At 42.4% G+C, this 22606-nt stretch overlaps 1 protein-coding gene across 10 annotated transcripts in view; it reads left to right on the forward strand.

Moving 5' to 3' along the window:
* The window catches only part of Fmnl2 (formin like 2), a 270315-nt gene that overhangs the window by 163829 nt on the left and 83880 nt on the right, over positions 1-22606 (forward strand). For all 10 annotated transcript variants that reach the window (XM_040745349.1, XM_040745348.1, XM_040745347.1 and 7 more), the window contains exons 3-4: positions 14056-14136; positions 19714-19790. In XM_040745349.1, coding sequence (XP_040601283.1) covers positions 14056-14136; positions 19714-19790 — 158 coding nt within the window. The remainder of the gene's footprint in view (positions 1-14055; positions 14137-19713; positions 19791-22606) is intronic.

Here is a 22606-nt window from a genome sequence, read left to right on the forward strand (position 1 = left end):
ACACAGAAACACTAGGTTTCCTTTGCACCATCATTAGGGCCTCTCTCAGAAAGCTTTGGATACGTCTGGCTCACACCAGGTAGAGAAGGGTTCATTTGGCCTACTTAAATGTCCCAGTCCCAGACCATTGTGAAGGGAAGTCAGGGCAGGAACTGAAGGCAGGAAATGAAGTAGGAGGAATGGAGGAATGCTGTGTATTGACTTTCCCTTTGGATTGCTCAGCCTGCCTTCATTTACAACCCAGCACTTCCTGTCCAGGGGTGACACTTCCCATAGTAGGCTTAGACATCGTGTGTCAGTCATCAGGCATGGAAAGGCTCCCATAGACGTGCCTATTGGCAGTCTGATGGAGGCACTCCTCACTGGAGATTCCTGTTTCCCAGATGACCCTATTTTATGTCAAGTTGACAAAAGTCAGCCAGCACTGTCAGGAACGAGCACTTGTAACTGGGTCTTTATTCTCCCTGGCATGTAATTGCTGATTTTTTTCCTGTCCCTGTTGCCATTTTTCAAAGTAAGGATTTGGTTTAATGGATAACTCGAAAACGTAACTGATGAGTTTTCTTTGGCTTATTCTGTGGAATATCACTCAAAATTCTTGGCTTTTTATCATTTTGTGTCAGTCTTAGTACTATTTTTGAGACTTTATTATCAGTTCTTTGACTGGTGGGAAATTCATGCAGACGTTTTTGACACAACCATTCTAATCCCCTAATCCCCAAGAAATCATTTTACACTACAAAAATAGCATTAGGTTAACTTGTAAATTCTTTGCCATTTAAACCAAGCATTTCTCTAAGAACCCCCCCCCATATGATATAGATGAAAATGTCAGACTGGCAGGAGCTGAACAAATTTTCTTCCCAGTTTGTGTTTGTGAAACTAAGTCTAAAAATTGTGAGTTCATTCTGATGCTTCCAAATAATTTCTGTTATCAACCTAACCTCTTCAGTTTGATATATATATATATATATATATATATACTGAGATGTGTAACCCCTAACCTTAGAACAATTATTTCTATTTTCTATGAAAAAGTTTTGTGGATTAGGGCATATATCACTCAATGGTATAGTGCTTGTCTAGCTGCAGGAGGTCTTGTGTTCTGTCCCACAGCACTGCAACAAATAAAATAGTGTGTGTGTGTGTGTGTGTGTGTGTGTGTGTGTGTGTGTTCAAAACCACCGCATTAATATCTTTGCCATACAGACCACTAGTAATAAAATTAATGAAGTATGCATGTTCTACCGAGCAAGTTCCAGGACAGCCTCCAAAACAATACAGAGAAACCCTGTCTGGGAAAAAAGAAAAGAAAAGAAAACAAATGACTAAGTTTAAGAATTGGGCTACAGATCTGAACAGAGAATTTTCAAAAGAAAGAATAACTAGGACAAATCTTAAGCAGTGTTCAGCATCTTTTGCAATTAGGGAAATAAATGCTGGTTAAAACTACTCTGAGAATAGCCAAGATGAGGAAAACAACTGGCTATAATTGCTAGTGAGGCTGTGAGGAAAAGGAAACACCCATCACTGCAACTGGGATTGCAACTACTGTGGAGAATTCTCAAAAACAAACAAACAACAACAGCAACAACAACCAAAACTAAAAGTTGATCTACGATATGACTCAGCTCCACCACTCCTGGGTATACGGCCACTATGGTATATGACGTGACATTCTTCTCCACAGATGATTGCTCATCCATGTCCACTGATGCTCTCTTCCCAATATCCGGGATGGAAAACACCTGAATGTCCTTCAATGGATGAGTGGATAATGAAGATACAGTGCATATATACAACCAAATCCTATTCAGCTGTAAAGGAAAATAGTCATGAAATTTACAGGCAAATAGCTCGAACTAGAAAATATTCAACCGAGGGAAGTAACCTGACCATTGCATGTTTATTTTTTGTTGTGGATCCTAGCTCTGAATCTCTAGATGTGAGTATACAACATGGTGGAACCATTGACACCAGGATAATAAAAAAGACCATGAGTGGGGAAAGGAACTCTAGAGAGGGGGAGAGTAGGACACAGGTGCTATGAAGGAGGTTTAGCAGAATGGGGGTTACTTTAATTATGGAGTGAGAAGGGAGAGCAAAAGAGAGAGTGATCACACAAACGATAATTGAAAAAGCCATAGAGAAACATTATTTTATGTTTGTATTTATTCATATAACAAAATCCCCAGTATCAGGTATGGGAAATCTCCCTTTGAATTGTTGTTAAGGGACTCCAAGAGATTCCCCAAAATACAGGCTATTATCATTGCTCTTGGTTGCTTACTATAACTCGATGGTAAGGCCATGTTGTAGAAGACGCTGAAGACTTTGTATACAGTACCTAGAGGAGGCAAGCTGAAGTTGAAGTGACCTGAGCCTCTTCCTTAAGGACTAATTAACTCTCATGTTATCTGATGGTATTTTGTAAACTGCAATGGGAGAAAAGCAATCAGTTTGTAGGTCTACCAGCCACAACAGCAAGCAGCATGGCAAGATAGCTCCTGTGGTGCAGTAGTGGGGGCAACAACTGTTTGATTGGATGTATGGCCCACTCAGTAAGAGGGGATTCATGCCTGGTCCTCCAAGCCTGGGTAATTAATTTCTAACTGTATCCTAAAGACTTACTCTAATACCACAGATAAATGTAACCCTTACCCCTCACCAAAGAAGGTTCTTCTGGAGCAGACAGAGAAGATGACAGAAATTTACACCTGGTCAAAATGTAGAGAACTATAACTGACTGTGGTGTGCCATCCCTAATTGGTACACCAACAATGGAAACCCTGTGCCTGAGACTTAGCAGGTTGTATTCATGCATGGGAGAGCGTGAGTGAGTGTGTGTGTGTGTGTGTGTGAGAGAGAGAGACAGAGACAGAGACAGAGAGACAGACAGAGAGAGAGCACTCATGAATTGGAGATGGAGTTGGAAGATAACTAGGAGGGGTTGGAAGACAGAGAGGGAGGGTGGAAATGATGTGGATATAGTACTCACATATGAAATTGTCAAACACACCAAAATTTAAACAATTTTTTTTTCGAGACAGGGTTTCTCTGTTGCTTTGGAAAATTCAAACAATTTTAAAAGCAATTAATTCAGCAAGAGGCTAGTTTTCAGAGACTGCAGAGTGAGATGCAGTGTTGGATGAGTGTCCTCAGACAGATACTTTGTGGTAGTTCACTAGGCTGGGGAAATACAATGGTTAGTTACTGTTGCTAGTTCCTCTACACTCTGTTCCAGCAGTATGACAGGTGAGGACTGATTATGGAGCATAGTTTGTTTTCTTTTCCCCCCAACTCTTTTTGTTTTCTGAAAGGTCTTTTTAGCTTGTGTTATCTTTAGTCTGAGACTTTGAAGGGCCCATCTTTCTTTTCTCAAGGTCTTCAGATCTCAGCAAAGGTTCTCATTTGGTTGCTGTTGCTGTTGCCAAGAAGACAGGTTTCTTTCAGTTTCCTTTCCAGACTCACTTTCCTGTCCATTAGGACTCGCTCCAGGTCTGCAACTGCTTCCTTCTGAAACCCTGGAGAAGCTATCAAAGGGGGCAGATGCCAGTTCTCCTGGGCTTGAGCTTTTTTGGTTTCAATATTGCTGGAGTCCTGGAAAGTTTTACAAACTTAGAATTGAGTTTGTGTCTTTCCTTTTGAAAAAGTGTTTCTTTGTCATACAACTTTTATAGAGGTGTGTGTGTGTGTGGGGGGGGGTTGCTGGCTTTCCACATAGGGCTAGAGTGAGGAGCAAGGAAAGGGAGAAGAAATGACCCAAAGAGAAAAGAATATACTGCTCCCTCCCTGCCTCCCTCCCTCCCTCCCTCCCTCCCTCCCTCCCTCCCTCCCTCCCTCCCTCCCTCCCTCCCTCCCTCCCTCCCTGCCTCCCTCCCTGCCTCCCTGCCTCCCTGCCTCCCTCCCTGCCTCCCTCCCTCCCTCCCTGCCTGCCTGCCTGCCTGCCTGCCTGCCTGCCTGCCTGAGAGAGAATCTATTCCAGGCTAGCTTTGAACTCAGCAGTGGGCTTTTGCCTAAGCCTCCCAGTGCTGGGATCACAGGTGAGTGCCCAGCTTATTAATGCTTTCTGAGCTTGTCCTTTGACACAGATGTCTTGCCATCCATGATTGGCATCCATGACTACAGGTAGCTGCTAGAGGTTGTTCAACTCAAAGCCTTAGGCTTCCTTTTGCCCCAAAGAACATAGTATTGATTGCCATCCTGCCTGGTAACTGGTAATATGAGTGGAATTGTACATCCCTTTTCTCTTTAAAATAAACACATAGAATCCCAGCATTTAGGAGGAGATTGGCTATGTAGTGAATTTGAGGCCAGAGTCCACCCAGCCTTTTATGAAAAAAGAAGAAGAAGAAGAAGAAGAAGAAGAAGAAAAAAAAGAGCAAAAGAAAGATTGTGGGGGGAAGCCCCACAAAATTGGTTTATTGCCTGAGTCATGTGGTATGAAATAAAATACTTGTTTATGTGGTTTGAAATGAACTTTATTATAAAGGCCTATTTTGTAATCCTGGAGACACTGTTACAGGATATGGAGAACATGGCAATTGAAGTATTGTATGTTTGACTGGGAGTGACTTTTCAATCTAAATTTTATTCAATTGCACTTCTTATTTATGTTTGTGATTTTAGGCACCAAACTCCTCACCTCACCACATATCCTAGGCAATGACTGTACCACTGAGTTGAGAGCAAGACAGACACACAGTAAATTTTGGCAAAAATTTAAGTATGTTAGCTAAGAATTTTAGAGGTGTACAAATACTACTTTCTGTTGTCTTACCACTTATATATGTAACTCACAGTCTTTGTCGTGGAACTTCCTTCTTTTTCTCATCTGTCACCAAGAAAGAAGGAAAGAAAGAAAGGAAGGAAAGAAAGAAGGAAGAAAGAAGAAAAATCAAATAACCTCTGAATGTCTTGCAAATAGTTGAGGTGTTGCAGTTTTTTTTTCTTCAGTGTTTTGCTAAAACTGCCAGCAGGTGACCTTAGACCACCTTGTAATTGTGGCTTCTGGATCACCACTTGGCTCAGTTTATTGTGCTGGCACTGAGGGTGATGTGCTAGATGTCATGCATACCATGTTTCAGAGAAACTTGACTTCATGGAATCTGCACATGAAACAGAGCTCTGACATTCTGGAAGAACTGTGAAGCCAAGTGTCAGTCCTTGCCGCAGCAGTGAGACAACCTTCCCTTGCTTACGCAGAGGAGAGCAGCATGGCCTGACTTTATTTCTAATGATCTTGTAGACACTGGAGATGCAGCTGGGCAGCAGGAAACTTGATTAGAAACATGGCTTGGTGTTTTCTAAGAGGACACTGATATGAAGGGTAGAAACCGTATACTCTCTGTCACCATGGTAACTGTCAATTACCAGAATCCCACAGTGAGGCAGGATTTTCTGCCATGTAAGCAAAATCCAGGTGAGCACCTGCTTAGCTTTAGAGCTCAAGTGAAAGCAGTTCAATTCAGGGCTCTCAGGTGTCACCTTCAGGTGTTTATCCTGGAAGCCACAGCTGTATCCTTCATGGTGACATCATCACCCAGCTGTTGATGATGCTCTCATTGGAGGATAACTTTCCAAGGCTGTTTAAAGTCTTATAGGGTGGACATTGCTCATGGGTGTACATGGGTTTAGCAGCAAGCCAGTTAGTAGGAACTACTTTCAACCTCTGTTTTACCTTGCCTTCTTAAGTATTCCCTGAATACTTGGTTTAATGACCAATCTTGATCTTATAAGCAAAGAATGAGGCTGTTATTCGCCTAATATTGTGATACGAAGATGGAAGCATAGACTTTAGGCTGCTTGGGCGTGGTATGGGGAGACTTTTGCATCGCTGTGTCAAAATACCTACCACAAGCAATTTAAAGGGAGAAAATGCTTCTCTAGGTTCATGGTTCCAGAAGTGTCTGTCACAAGGATGGGGAAGGGGAGGGGGATAGCATGGCAGCTTAGAGCAATCCACACTGTGGTGTCCAGAAGCTGAGGAAGAGAGGGAGTGCAGTTGAGGTCTAGGCACTAAGTGTGCTCCTTAAGTGACCTGCTCCCTTTCATCGTCTCTGGACAGTAGCATCGTATTATGACTCCTTGAAGGATTAATCTGTTCATTAGCTCACAGCTTTCATGATCTAATCCTCTCCGGAAAGGCTACCACAGACATGCCCAGAGGCTCACTTCACTGACCTAGATGTTTCATTCCTTTTCCCTCCCTTTCTTCCCCCTCCCCCCTCCCTCCATCTTCACTAGAGCTCTGTTCCTGCTTATTTTTATTTTATTTTTATGATACATGATCACTCCTGGATGACTCTTAGTGATCCTCAGTCTTTATTCTCACTTTGAAGGTCCCCTGGGGCTATGTAATAAATGGGATAGAAGGTGTCACAGCTCCTCTGTTCAGATGAAGAAACAAGGCTTTAAAACAAACAGTTCTACAGTTCTCCTTCAGAGCCTCTCACATGCTAGACAAGTACTCTGCTATTAGCCCCTCCCCCATATTATTTCCCAGCCATTTTGTGAAATGTTCACCAATGCATAGACTATCGTGGTAGATCAGCTACATTTCAGTATCTTCCTATATCTCCACTTGCAAGCACATGCCCATTTACTTTGCAGGTCAACAAAGAGATGAATTTAGTACCTGTGAGTAGAAGCTAAGGTATAAAGCTGTACTTAATAAAAAGTTTTGCTGTCTAGGAGACATACATCGAGAACTGAGGACAATGCAGATTCCTAGTTTTGTTTTGTTTTGGTTTTTTTTTTTTTTTTTTTTGGTTTTTACGAGACAAGGTTTCTCTGTATTGTTTTGGAGGCTGTCGATCCAGCCCAGCCTCGAACTCACAGAGATCCGACTGCCTCTGCCTCCCGAGTGCTGGGATTAAAGGCGTGCGCCACCACTGCCCAGCAATTCCTAGGTTTTTGATGGATTAGGTGATGAGAGTTTGTAGTTTAAAGAGCATCCCTGATTGCACTAGGTGAAGGACTTCGGTTGTTTATGTTTTAAGAAATACCAATCTAAAAGGAAATCTCTAGCTGTTGAAATAGGAGAGCAAAAAATTTGGAGGTTAATTGAAAGCTTGTTCCAGGGCCAATTTGACATTTCACCATTGTGTCTAGTTCCTGGATCCACAGTCACAATAAAAAACTTCATGGTGAGCACTGCTGCCTTCCAGACATCATGGTGGTCGATTTCGTGCATGGGACCACCTGAAATCCTCGACCCACTTTGTCAGGGTGGCCTCTTCTATCTCGAGATCAAACAATTCAGTGGGAACCCTGACATTGTGAAACAGTGATGAGTGATGAATAGGATTAAGCAAGCCTAATTAATCCAGCATATTAGACAATGAGTTATGGAATGTTTTGATCAAGAAAGCCCCGTTGAACTAGAAGAAACTTTTGCTAGTCTAAATAACAGAGATCATTTGGAAAAGCCCCATCAAAATTGTTTTCAGTCTGAGAGTTGTAATGGAACACTTGAATGCCCCCCACCTCCTACCCCCTCCCTGACTAGGAAAGTGATTTCGTATTGAGCTGAAGAATGCTTCAAAGCTCTCCAAGAAACCATGGCTGTGGAAGGAATCTGGCATGCTGATTTTTCAGTTCTAGTTTTCTGCAGAAAAGGACAGCTTTTAATGTTGGAGCAAGAGAAAGGAGAATCACACAGTTTTGCCATATGTTTTTCTATTAGTTAAAATTCTGCTTGGACTCTGTTGACTGTCCACTTGTCATCAGTTTATTATCTGGCACCCTCTCCTGTCCACTTCAACGTTGACCTGAGATTCTTTGTGTCATGACTTTTCCTGCACCACGGTCCTGAGACCAGGCTTTTAAAAAGCCTTTCCATGCACCTCTGTCTGCCTTTGTTCCCAGGCTCATCTGGAACACTTTTGTCTCCTGCCTTGCACACGCAGGCTCAGGATAGTTCTGTGTTGCCTCTCCTTCAGTGTTCAATCCAAACCTCTCGTTCTCCAGGGAGATCCCTTTGATCAACACAGTTGGAAACGCCTCACCTCTCTTTGAACTGAGGAGGATCACATATGGCTCTTATCATCATCTACTTTGTGTTATAACTCTGTGTGCTGTATCACAGAGACCATACTTAACAACCTGGAATTGAAGAATGAATTTATTTCTCTCCGAGTTTTAAAATAACAGTGTCTTCTCTTATGTGTTTTGAATGAGTGAAGGAATAAAATAACTATTGAAAATTGATACTCACCGGGTGGTGAGGACACATGCCTTTAATCCCAGCATTTAGGAGGCAGAGGTAGGCAGATCTATGTAAGTTCAAGGTCAGCCTGGTCTACAGAGTAAGCACCAGGACAAAGCCATCTCGAATGTCATGTGAATACCTTCAAATGGGGAATCTAAATAGGACAGCAAGATTTAAAATGTTCTGAGGAAGGGACTTGCTTTGCAGAATGCTTTTTGGAATCTAATAACCACCAGAGAGGCTCTTCTGAACAGTTGTAAGGCTGGGTTAGCTTCTCCTATGGTGGTGTTCTCAACCTACCTAATGTTGCCACCCTTTAATACAGTTACTCATGTGGTGGTGACCCCAACCATAAAATTATTTCATTGCTGTTTCATACTGTAGTTTTTCTACCATTGTGAATTGTAATGTAATTATCTGCTATGCAGGGGTAGTGGCCCAAAGGGAGAACCGCTGTCCTATAACCCTGGCTTCTTCACCAACTGTTAGACCAAACAAGTAAGGGTTTAAATGTTTGCATTTCATTTCCCCCCTTTGCCCCCTCCTATCTCATCGTGCTCTCCATGCTCATCACATGTATCCCTTCTAGAGGTGGTGCCGTGTACCAACTTCTCTGAAATTTATAATTGGTTTTGGAAATAAAAAATACGTGTTCTCTTGGGGACTTTGGTCTTTGTTCCTTCCTTGGGAGTCTATGTCCACATGTGTGGATTAGTTTTATTTGCATAAGCCCTCTGTGAGGGCCAGTGTGTTTCAGCTTACTAAAGTTCCTCGGGCTAAGGAACTCTGACTGCTCATGAACCCACCCACCCCTGGCCAGTGCATGCTTAGCCTTTTCCTATGTAGTCCGTCATATCTGTCTGCATATACTACTGCAATATGTTCTTCTTGTCTTTTCTGTGTTTGCTAACGTCAGAATTTCCCATTTGAGAGAATGACCTGATACCCTAGGAGACATGGAGCATTCCTCTCGATGTCCATTACTTAGTACCAAGCAGATTAGATTAGAACTAATTTACAGATTAGAACTCACTAGTGACAGTTTTACTGGTTGTAGCTGTGGCTTAGTAGAGACTACAGTTTGCTTGCTTAGCCTTTGGAAATGACATCAAACCCAAACTAATTCCAGTTTCAAGGGGAAGAGGAATAGAATATTTGTGTAGTAAGCTTATGTAACAAAAAGAATGTTCTTCCTGGGTTTTCACTTGTGTGAATTATTGTGGAATTGGTATAATAAGAACATTAGAATAGCAGAGTGCTGACATTAATTTGCTAGGGCTCTTGATGCAGTGTGTAGCTTTATTACACTCACGAAACAGGGCGGAATAGGGAGAAAGACTCAGCCAGCAGTCAGTGTGTAGCTCAACAGACATTGATTTCTTGGCAAATGTTCAGATGTCTTACTAAAATATCATTAGGTCTCAGAATAGTAAGGTATAATACAAATCTGAATGGAATTCTGTTTAATTTGGGATCTCTTATCCAAATATTGCTTACAGAGTAGAACTGATTGAAACATGTTTGTTACAAATCCAGTTCATGCAAGATTAACCTTAACTGATTTCCCATGTAATGATCCACAAAGACAGAGAGGGTATAAAGTTTGCAAATAGTTTTCCAAATGAGTGGGGTGCCTGATTCTAACCTTTTACACTGGAAAGGCTTCAATGAGCAACTTCATTATATTTACATGTTCAAGGTGATGGTGGGGCCCAAGGAAAAAAACTAACTCTGACTTTCTGAGTGTTCCATACAAAGTCTTCAGCTTAGCTGGGCTCCAAGTGGCCTCCATCATTTAGTTCCTTCAGGAATGACCTTGCTTTTCTTGGTCTGATGGCAGTGAACTTGATCCCTAGCAGCTAAGTGGAGTCTAGTAAATTCTTTCACCTTTCTCTTATCTGCAGAGCAGGTCTGTGCCTAGGCAGACTCACCTTTGGGGGTGGGGCAGCTGATGAGAAATGTAATTATGAAGACAGTAGACAGCCTTGGACTCAAGAGGGACATAGCATAGGGTGAGCGGCAGGTGCCCTTAGTGCTGATGTGGGTTGGACCAGTTTACACTGTACAGCAAGCCTGCTGTACCCATGCCTGGTGCAGAGTGTTTGTTGTTGCTTGGTGCTTTTAGACTTTTACAAGCTCATCTTTAGCTGAGCATGGTGCCAAATGCCTGTACTTCCCGTGTGTGGGAGACTGCAGACCCTGTCTCTAAAAACAAAACACACTTGACCTTGAGTTATGGGACACATGACATAGCTGAGGTCCAAAAGACACTCAATTCTTTGAATGAATACCATTCTATTTAGTGACACTAAATGAAGATAGAACAGGTTTCTGCTCTAGTTTTTGTTTTTTGTTGAGATGGGGTCTTACTACACTGCCCACCCAAGCAGGACTGGAATTCACAATCCTCCTGCCTCAGATTTGTAAGAAGCTAAGATTACCTTCACATCTATAACATGTTTCACTTGAAAAAAAATTCTATGAAATTCAAGATAAACATATGTATTATAGAAGAAAGAACAAGAGGCAGAGAGTTAGAAACTTGAACCTGAGTCTTTCATGTAATACATGAATCTCTCATATAATGTAATGTGTGTACCATATGTATGCAACATATCATTCTAAATGATACAATACATATCATTCTAGATGGTACTAAGGAGGCCATCCAATCACTCATTTTCCATTCTCTTATCTATATAATACTTAATTCTAACTACCTACCAGTCTTGAATGAGCTAATCCATCTAAACAATAAAGTGTCATTTGCAGATAGGTTAACCCTTGAGAAACAAAGTGATTATGTTCCCCGACTAGAATAAAGAATATTTCCTATACCAGTGAGAAGTTTCTAATCTCTACCTGAGGGATAAGTAATAATTAACAACAGTGTACTGATCTCTTCTTCAGCTCTATAGACTCACAATTTATATGTGCTAATAGTTACCTGATCATTTTTGAATGGAGAGGAAATATTAATCAAGTGTTTCACTACAAGCCGCTTTACCCTACTATTAAATGTTAAACAATGTGGTGTTTTCTTTTAAATTTTATTTATTGTCTTTTTCCTCCCCAGAGCTGAGGACCAAACCCAGGGTCTTTTGCAAGCACTCTATCACTGAGCTATATCCCCAGCCCCTTAAAATTATTTCTAATTAATATACAATTATATCATTTCCCCCCTCTTCTCACTTTAATCTCACCCATGTCCACTGCTCCCTTTCAAATTCATGGCCCTTTAAAAATGATTGACAATTTTTGTAGTTGTTATAAGATAACCAATTATTTTATAAGTAATTATATTATACTATGTTATTCACTATATTATATCATTATATAGAATACACTATATTTATCTCATTAGGCATAATGAAATATATATTAATATTCAATATTTGGTTAATGAATAGGTGCACTTGCTGAGTCCTATTCGTGTTGTTCATATATAGGTTTTCAGGGCTAGCCATTTGGTATGGTATAACCAATCAGGAAGCTTATCTCTGGGGAAGACTTGTTTTCTCTCTTAGCAGCTGCCTGTAGCTCTTCATCTATGGGTGGAGTCCTGTGAAATATACCCCTTCCCCATTGGCATATCTACTGGTGTTGTCATTGTTCAGTTGTAGTTAGGCAACTATGTTATTGAGATTTCTTGGGTATGGCTTCCCTGTCGTATCTAGAGAACACAATCTCCTAGCAAACTTCTGGCCCCCTGGCTCTTACAATCCCATCAGCCTTCATGCTTCCGCCCTGAGTGTAAGGAATAGGGACTGTGTTGAAGTTGTGTCATTTGGTGCTGGTTCCTAACAGTCAGTTGCTTTCTTTATTTTCATCAGTACAATATAGTATTTTCACTGGATAGATAGGTGATAAGAGTAATTGTTCAACATTTTTAAGTCTGTAACCAGTGGGGCAGTGCTGGTGCACGCCTTTTATCCCAGCACATGGGAGGCAGAGGCTGGCAGATCTCTGTGAGTTTGAGGCCAGACTGGTCTACAAAGCTACCCAGAGAAACCCTTACTTGAAAAATTAAAAAAGAAAAAAAAAGTGTAACTAAGCAGAATTTGAGTGGATTATGAAGAATTTAGTGGTTCTATGCTGGAAAAATACAAATCTCCCTCCCTCCCTCCGTCCCTCCCTCCCTCCCTCCGTCCCTCCCTCTGTCCCTCCCTCCATCCTTCCCTCCGTCCCTCCCTCCGTCCCTCCCTCCCTCCCTCCCTCCCTCCTTCCGTCCCTCCCTCCCTCCCCTCCCCTTCCTCCATCCCTCCCGTCCCTCCCTCCCTCCGTCCCTCCCTCCCTCCGTCCCTCCCTCCCTTCCCTCCCTCCCTCCGTCCCTCCCTCCCTCCGTCCCTCCCTCCCTCCCTCCGTCCCTCCGTCCCTCCCTCCCTCCCTCCCTCCCTCCGTCCCTCCCTCCCTCCCTCCCTCCCTCCCTCCCTCCCTCCCTCCCTCCCTCCCTCCCTCCCTCCCTCACCCTCGCTGGCCTCTTAACTCAGGGACCTACCTGTTTCTGCTTCTGGAGTACTGGGATTAAAGGCATGCATCACTACTCTTGGCAGAAATACACATTTCTATAAAGCAAACAACTGTTGCTGCTGCTTGGTTATTAGAACATTCTCTTGTAGAAGAAGCAGAAAGAGCCGGGCGTTGGTGGCGCACGCCTTTAATCCCAGCACTCGGGAGGCAGAGGCAGGCGGATCTCTGTGAGTTCGAGGCCAGCCTGGTCTACAAAGTGAGTTCCAGGACAGCCTCCAAAACAATGCAGAGAAACCCTGTCTCGAAAAACCAAAAAAAAAAAAAAAAAAAAAAAAAAAGAAGCAGAAAGAAGATTAAAACTAATTACCAGGAATACATCTTTTGGGCTGTTGAATAGGAAAGAACACACGCAATAGGAACCTTCCTTTTAGAACTGATGCATTTAAACTTTGTTTCTTTTCTTTTTTGAGACAAGCTCTGGCTGTCCTGGAACTCACTCTGTAGACCAAGTTGGCCCTGAACACACTGAGATCTGCCTGTCTCTGCCTCCTCAGTGCTGGGATTAAAGGCGTGCGTCACTACCACCCACCGCTTCAGGTTTTCAAACAAGCAAAACATAACATATGATCAGCTGCTCAGGTGCACATAGCCCGCTCAGACTTTCCCTTACTGATTTTGAATGTTTCCTCCTTCAGTCTTTGACTTTAGCTTTGATCATTTTGAGGTGTGCGTGCATGCGTGCATGCGGGTGTGTGTGTGTGTAGTTTGGGATCTTCAATTTGGAGGTCACTTTAGGAACCTAGCTATGATAACATGGATGCATGTTTACATACTCTCATAAATATTCCCACATTCCATCTACCTTTCAGTAACTAACTAATTACTCATTTTCAAAAGAAATTATTTTTATTCAATCTTGACTCAAATGTGTCTGTTTTTAAAGGTGACATATTCCAAAGTGAAAGACTTGCCAACATCGAAGATATCTCAAAGAATTCACTAGACATTCACAGAAAGTCTGAAAAGCAAGGGACAAAGCATAGTCCTTTTAGTGACAGCTGCACATCCTGCAGGGAGAACAGCCATACTCTGGGTTTGGGAAGCATGGATTCAGGTTCACCGTATCACTCACTAGCTATGCTATCAAAGAGAATACTGCATTTTTTATTCCAGCCATGGCTTCCTCCTGTGCAAAGAGATCACATGATCTATGAAGACAGAACATAATCAGCCCATGATAGTTATTAGCAAAGTCACATTCACACTAGGGGTGTGTTTGGTCATGAGTAATGACATTAATGTGGTTAATGTGGCCCGCAGTGGTATTCCTTCATATTGTTTCTGCTGTTTACTTAGCTTTGTGTTTCCTGCAGGAACGATTCCAGGTGAAGAATCCTCCCCATACATACATTCAGAAGCTCAAAGGCTACCTGGATCCAGCTGTAACCAGGAAGGTAAGGTGGATATGTTTCCACTCTAGTGGGCTGAGTCCTGCATTATACATTCTTTTGTGTTAGTTTTTGCCAAAGCTCCAGGCAAATAATCTTTTTGACAGCCACCAACATGAGAGGACAAGGGGAGAAAGTCTTCAACATGCCCCTCTGATACTGTCAGTTCCTATTGCTCAGAGCAGTGAATCGAGACCTTAAGCCTGTAACAAAGCAGGCCTTGCAAATGCAATGCTTGTCCTTCATGACTTGGTCACTTCTAGAACCCTGAAAATCACTGGGGCTATCTTCCCCAGCTGCTTACTGACATGCTGTGTTGGTGTTTCAAACAGCTTCCTCAGCCCCTGACCCAAGCCCAGCCCAAGCCCCAGCCCCAGCCCCATAGCCAGCCCCATAGCCAGCCCCATAGCCAGCCCCATAGCCAGCCCCATCACTAGCTCCATCACCAGCTCCCTCACCAGCCCCATCACCAGCCCCCAGCTCCATCACCAGCCCCAGCCCTATCACTAGCCCCATCACCAGCCCCAGTCACCAGCCCCCAGCCCTATCACTAGCCCCATCACCAGCCCCATCACCAGCCCCCAGCCCTATCACCAGCCCCCAGCCCCATCACCAGCCCCCAGCCCTATCACCAGCCCCCAGCCCTATCACCAGCCCCATCACCAGCTCCATCACCAGCCCCCAGCCCCATCACCAGCCCCCAGCCCCATCACCAGCCCCCAGCCCTATCACTAGCCCCATCACCAGCCCCAGCACCAGCCCCCAGCCCCATCACTAGCTCCATCACCAGCCCCAGTCCCCAGCCCAGCTCCTGACGCAAGAAGGTAAAGAGGGAATAGCTGATTTCATTGTTAACCACCTCTCCCTTTACAAATAAGCCCTGCTTTGTGCAGCTGCACAATTGGCCTAAGCTGATGCCTGTGGTTAAGCATGCCGCCTGGCACAGCTCCGCAGGCTGGGTCAGCCCTGGATGGCTCAGGGCACAGCTGTCCTTGATGACTGTGGGTAAAGACGCTTTGTACCAGATAGCACTTGTCTTCCCTTGACCTTCTACAACTGTCCCTTTCAAGGCTTCTCAAGCTGAATTCCCTGTGTGTGTCAGTGGTGACTCGTGAGAGAAGAAAAGCACACTTCTCCTGATTAGCTGTTTGCAGTAATCTTGGTTCACGCTTCTCTTTCCTTCTCTCTCTCTCTCTCTCTCTCTCTCTCTCTCTCTCTCTCTCTCTCTCTCTCTCTCTCTCTCTCTCTCTCTCTCTCTCTCTCTCTCTCTCTCTCTCCTCTGCCCTCCTCTAACTTTTCTCCCTTTTCTTCATTTTTCCATTCTAATTCTTTATTGCCCATATTGCCTCCCCCCAAAAGAAATGTCCTGCAAAGAAAAAAAAAGTGTAGCTCCTGTTTCCTCTGGAAGTTTCCTGAGTCTTTATTGTCTGGTTTATTTATGGACAAGAGGGTTTTAAACAATGGAAATGATGATTGAACTTGGAGATCCTGACGCTAGAGAGACGACTCAGCGGTTCAGATACTTGTTGCTCTTTTAGAGGATCTGGGTTCAGTTCTCTGCACACACATGGTGACTCATTCATCGTAACTCTAGTTCTAGGACACCCAGCACCTCTTCTTACCAGGGACACCAGGAATGCACATGGTGTGCATGCTTTCAAGTATTCAAAACCTTCACGTGCATAAAATAAATAATGTTTTTAAAAAGAAAATGAAGAACCACACTTTGGTTTCATGCCATACAATTCTTGGATGTCCCGTGGTTTCCCTCACCTTCTATGAATGTCTCTGGTAATATTTCTCCCCCTCAGAATTTGAAAAATGTCAGCACTCAACCCCTACCCTTCAAAAAGTAATAGCTGCTTAATTCTTGTTAGTTTCTATTATTATTATTATTTTTGGTTTTACGAGACAGGGTTTCTCTGTATTGTTTTGGAGGCTGTCGGTCCAGCCTGGCCTCGAACTCACAGAAATCCGCCTGCCTCTGCTTCCCGAGTGCTGGGATTAAAGGCGTGCGCCACCACCGCCCGGCTTCTATTATTTATTTTTTGACCCAAGCAGCCTTAATTTTATAGGTTAAGGAATGACGTGACAGCAAACACCTCACACACAAAAATATGAATCTCATTTTTTTTCAAAAACAGTTTTGACTATACCATTTGTTTCTGCAAGGACATTCAGTCTATACCAAAGAGTTCTCCTTGTTCTTTAGAAAGCCCCAGACCTGAGATGATGGTTTGGGTTCCACTGGCATAGGCAGACTTGTCCTGAGCTAGTGGGCCTGGAATGACAGTGAACTGTCTCCTCATGTAACATACACTTTATTCTTGAAACAATCCCTCATTCTGCAAAGAAAGCATGTGGTACACTTGCAGAAATGGCTGTGTGGCCTCCCAACCCTACACCTTCAGGCGACAAAGAAAACTAAGCAGAAGAAACTAGGAATCCTCTTGTTAAACATTTCACTCCTTCCAGGATCACTTAGTAAAGAGGAATGGCCTGTTGGTGGTCGTCTGGACCACTGATTTCTCTATCCTGAGCCATGTGTCTACCTGAATGTCCTCGTTCTGTCTGTGCCTTGGCTTTCAAGGTCTGCCATTCAGCTCTGGGGAAATGAACTGGATGTTGGATTGGCACCCAACCCCCTGCTGTAGTAAGATCTCTGCCAGGAGCCAGGAGTAGGAAAAGATCTGCTCCGTACAGCATAATTACAATGCTTAAGCTCCAGAAAAAAAAAAAAAAAAGGAGATTTGTTTGGAATAAGGCATGGCTTTCAGTTAAAATGAGCTTAAAATTCTCAGCTGTGTTCCAGGGTTGGAGTATTCCAACCGGGCCTTTAAATTTTAGCCATACTGTCTAGGCTGAGCGGGTGTCCTTTGACTGTGGTCAGGGTCCTCGAATAGTTCATTCATTAATCTTTTGTTCAAATTAAATAGAAGATACTTAATTCACCCCTTTTAAACAACCTAAGCACATTCTGTTTAGAATAGCTTTAAATGAAACCCCCTGGGGGCAGGGGAGCCTCAGTGAGATGCTCTGAGCCCAGCACTCCGCAAACCAGCCTCCTCATTTTATACGGCTGTTATGAGCTGGAGGTGGGGAGTGTGCGCTCATTTCTGCCATGGAAAGAGGTTACAGACCATGAAGAAAGGAGTCCGATCTTCTGCTGACTCTACATTTGTAAGGAGAAACCTGTTGTGTGGCTCACCTAGGCTCAGCTGCCTCCCTGGATTGTCCTGGCTGTCCTGTACCTGAGAGGAGAGAGATGAGATACGAGAGAGAGTGATTCCTGGCTCTTGCTTTCCTGCTGGGCCCTATAGGTTCAAGGTTTCTTGAAGTCTTGTAGATGCATTTCAGACGAGCAGAGTGTTGGCTTTCATTGTTTATGTGTTAGCAAAGAGAACGAAAAGGCTTCCCTGCCTTCCAAAATTCAATCAAAAATTGAGCTGCTCCCTGAGAATGCAACATGGGTGTGAAGTGAGTTTAGTTTGTCAGACAGTTGCAGAATTACAGTGCCCAGTGTAGCCGGTGTCTGATGAGTCTGGCTGCTGCTGCTCTAGCTCAGTGATTGACTTGGTTGCCTTGTCAGGCTGTCTGTCTGTCTGTCTGTCTGTCTGTCTGAGTGTATACAGCATCCATATCTATCCACTTGTCTTTCTCTCCCTCCCCTCTCCTCACAGCCTTTGGTCAGACATCTCTATGACTGTATTCTGCTTTTAGTAGTATGTTTGTGCTCTTTGTTCATCATTAGGGGGATGACTTCTTTGAAGCTTGAGGAAGATTTCAAGATTCCTGAGAACCTATCTGACATGTCTTAACAAGCAGCTTGGAGGGTGGTACCTTTAGCCAGCCCCCCCCACCCTACTTCCTCTTTGCCACCAAATCCCGTGCTTAGTATACTCATTGCAGGGAGGTGGTCTAGCATATCTCTTCAAACCGTCAATGGTCTTGCCATTTGTTAGGCCTTCCTTGGCAGTAGAAACAGAATGCCTTTCTTATTTTCCTTATATTTAGGATATTTTTATTTCCTATATCCCACTTTATATTGACTACAAAAACCTAAGATGATATTTTCATGGTGTTTGGGATAACAGTTATAGCAACTTCAAAAAAGCAAGAGAGTTTGAGGAGAAAGGGGAACAGGAGCCTGCCTGTGCCAAGCAGTGTTGCTGGTCTCCTTTGGGCTCCAGGCTCTCAAGCATGTGACATGCCTCTCACAACTCCACAGTCTGGAGTCATGCTACCAGCCTTTTCCTTCTTGCCTCTGGATGTTGTTCCTCTAAAGAATGCGAGCCATGCTCAGTGGCCTGGAAATGGAGGCCTCTATTCTTACTGCACTTGGTGGCAGCAGAGGACAAGGGTCCTTCATATCCTGAGCTGGAATTCACAAAACTTTCTCCAGGGAGCAAAAAAGCTTGAGGGGAATCAGGCCACAGCACAGATAGTGTGGACCTTTTAAAAGAAGACATTGCACATTGAATTTCCTTTGTTAAAAGTGGCCTGAGACTTTAGTCACTATAAAAGTTTGGTTAGGTAAATAATTAATCTTCACAGATGGGCACGGCAGCCCATTTGAATCTTGGAGACTCCTTAGATTTAAAAGCGCGCGCACACACACACACACACACACACACACACACACACACACACACACACACACACACACACACACACACCAGGACTCATTAAAGAAAGTACAGGGTAAATTTAGAAAGACAGATAGTATCTTGATGGACAAGAGAGAAGAAGGACATCCCAAATGTGGCACATGCTCTTGAACCTTCCTTACCGACCTTCTAAGGGAGGACTTGTTGGAAGAGCTAACTCTGAATGTTTGGTTTTGGAGCATATTAGGTCAGGCTGAGAAAAATCAACTCAGGACTGTTGGTCTCAGGACTGCTGTCTTCAGAAGGACCTGCTTACAAAGTTGGCCATCAGCGTTCATTTGTGTTCTTTGTAAAAGATAATTGTGCCCGAATTGTTTATGAAAACAACATAGTTTATGCTGCAGACCTGCTTTATTGCTAGAGTCCAGGATTGCTGCCTAAGTGAGCAGAGTGGTAATGAGATCAGCTCCTAATGAAAGCCCCAGCCCCCAGTCTCTGTTGAGCTTCACGTCTGCTATCATAAGGGACTCCTTGGGCAGGAGCACTCTTGAAAGCATGTGTCTGTTTTCCTGTCACTCACATCATCTTCTTTTTGTTGGTTTTACCATTTCCTTTTACATTGCAATATATCATTGCCATAAGTATGAATTTGTCTTGAGTCTGTAGTGTTTCTAGTAAATCATTGAAGCTGGAGATGGTTTGGGGTTCCTGAACAAGAGACATAATGGTGGTTATTATTGTATATGTGGGTTAGGGAACATAGTCTGCTCTAGGAGCTTACAGAAAATAAGTAATTCTCCTGGTCCTTTCTTGAAAGTTATTTTTTTAAAATGATCAAGATTCGTGTGCTTTTGAATAAAACAAAAAGAAATGTGAGAAATATACTTTATAAGAAAAGTTATTTTCATATGGCATTAAATTTATCATAAGCTGTAGGAGCAACAGGTACTAAGGATCATATTTTGTTGAATTATAGAAATTCAGAAGGCGTGTTCAAGAATCTACGCAAGTGCTAAGAGAACTGGAAATCTCGTTGAGAACCAACCATATTGGGTAAGTATGCCCCTGTAACATGTTAGCACTAGCATTTCATTTTAGAAAGTGATTGAATCGTACCTAAGAATTGAGCTTCTGTGTTTACTAAAAGACCAAGGTTTCGATGAAGGGAATTAGTCCCCTGATCACTGATTGATTGTAAGAATCAATAGAATCAGAACAGATAGTGAGACAGTGCTCTGACAACTGATTAACTTTTAAGAATTGTGTAAACTGAGATCCTTGAACTCAGCCTTCAGGTTGCTTAGTTGAAGCTGCTTTGCCTTTCCTTAATTTCTCTCCATTCAGTAATGAATGGAAACTGGAGTGGTGTTGTCTTTGCAATTGAGGCATGTTTTGAGTCTCTTTTTTACATGGTAAACACTTGAGACCATGAAAGTATTCCACCTAGGGAAAATGAAGGTCACGGAATCAGTGCACTAAACATTTCTGAGAGTTCTTTTCTTGTATCAGTGTGGTTTCTTTGCCTCAGACAAGTACAGCTCTTTTACATTCTCCCCTTTTCCTTGGGATGGCATAATACATGGTACCTGATTGTCAGGGAGTTTATCGTCAAGTCCGGATGATAGTGAATACTGTACTTTGCACTCTTGGTTCTTCAGAAAGTACCAGTTTTGCTTTGTAGACAAGTTTTTTTTTTTTTTTTTTTCAAACCAGCTTTGCCTTGAACTCACTATGTAGCCAGGCTGGCTTTGGACTCAAAGCAATCCTCCTGTGTTAGCCTCTCAAGTGCTAGGAATACAGACATGAACAAAGTATAGTAAAGTATAGTAAAATGTTAGGTAAGTTTTTTACATATTCTGGATTTTGACTTTGTGGGTTTACCATGAGAGAGAGAAGACTGAAGACTATAGACCTTAATATCCTTAATATCTTTTCAAATGTTCTCCTCTGGCTTTTTTTTTTTTTTGCTGGTCTGTTAAACTGGAATTATATATATGTATATTATACTGTAGTTGTATTGAGTATTCTGTAAAAATATATGTATGGTATACATAGCAATTTACTTCTGTTTAGACTGATTGATATAAGCTAATTAGATGTTCAATTAGTACGGTTACTTCAGATTTTTATTTAAGTATGGAAATGATAGTGCAGGGTCTAGTTGGAAGACTTTAAGGTAGAAGGCCCATTTCTTAAAGGCTACCTTGTCATGCTTGTCACCTTGAAAATGGAGTCTTTATCAAACTAATGGATTCTTGGCTTTGTCTCCAAAAAATGGACGATAGCAAAACAAATCATGAAATCATGATTTTGTAACTGGGGAAATTGTCTAATCTCATTTTCAAGACTCAAAATATTAAGCATCAGAGATAGTTATGAAAACAGTTTTAAAACCTGTGCTTTGACTCAAAAACACTTTGGTCTTTTAGTTCACTGCTTTTCTTAGCAGCCCTTTCTGAAAGAATTAAGGCAGTTGGGGCTCTGGGGTCAAAGCAGTGAGGCTTGTCTGTCTCTAGATGAAGGTGGTTGTGATTGTTGTTTAATACAGTGGGGCACCTGAACTTAGGATATTAAATAGCTCCTGTTATTTATGAACCAGGAACTAGAGTCTATGTGATGATGCCCCAACTCTACACCTTGGCAATTCTCAACTGACAATGGTAGAAAAATTTACAGCCAGGATTTCTACAAATTATTGAAAAGCATATCTTCAAGCATTGCTGAGATAATGTGAACTTGCCCATCAAGTCCTAAAGTAGGAAGTTCTTTCTAATACAAAGTAGGAGGAATAGATGAGCCTGTGCAGTCTGCAGGCAGCTGGAGTCATTTGTTGCTGATGTAACTGTAGGGATGCTGAAAGATGCTTCCTCCTTTTGTCTTCATCAGCTAAGATTTTTCCCACTTGCCCAGTATTTATGTGAGATCCTTGCAAAAGTGGCTAAGGCTGCTGAAGAATTCCAGGGGGTGCATTGTCTGTATGCAAATAATTGACATTGAACGAAACTACACACCAGGATTTTGACTTCTCTTGCCTATCTTGAAGACTCAAGTCAGAACCAGTCTTTTCGTTCTGCCAGTTTACTGTCTTGACCTCATTTGAGAGGAACAAGTTCTGGAATTATTAACGAATGAACTCTTCAAGTACTACCATGAGGAATTTTTATGTGCTATGATGGACAGGTTGCTTTTTTTTTTTTTGTACTCTGGGTACTAGAAAGATAATTAGGCACCTGTTCCTCTGATGAAGAGATCTTGACACAGGCCTTTGCTGTGACCACTTTTTATTAATTTGACCTTTGATAAGCTGAAATTACACAAGCTCTCTGCACTTACTATGTGACTTAGATTAAAATCTCACCTGTTAAATGAGAGTAGCAGTAATTTGCTCATAGGAATGAAGTGCCTACTATAGGATCGGATGCCCAATACTCAATATATAACAGTTATTTTATTTTTTATATTTTATTTTCTTAAGCTTGCTGAGGAGAATGTCTACAAATCAACAATAGTATGTAACATGTTCCTAAGGAATTCCAGGTGTACAATGTGATTTTGGTCTACCTAAAATGACCTGAGCATTTAGGAGATTATGATTTCCAGAAATTAAAAGTTTAAATTACACTTAAAATCCATTTGTCCTAAAAAGGTTATTCTTGGCACATGCTTGGGTTTCAAAGTTAAAGTAGCAAGTGGGCTTTGCTGAGGTAACAATCTAAGCTGCTGCCTTGTTGTGAAGGGTTTGTTCTGAGTTTTGAGCTAAACCTGAAACTCCATAAATGGAGCGATCTTTCTAGAAAGAAAATTAATTTTTTTGAGCTGTGTTGAAATAAGACTTTGGCTAGGAATAATCCCATTCACTTACTGTTAGG

Source organism: Mesocricetus auratus, unplaced genomic scaffold (assembly GCF_017639785.1).
Source record: "Mesocricetus auratus isolate SY011 unplaced genomic scaffold, BCM_Maur_2.0 Super-Scaffold_100004, whole genome shotgun sequence".
In the NCBI taxonomy this organism is placed as follows: domain Eukaryota; kingdom Metazoa; phylum Chordata; class Mammalia; order Rodentia; family Cricetidae; genus Mesocricetus; species Mesocricetus auratus.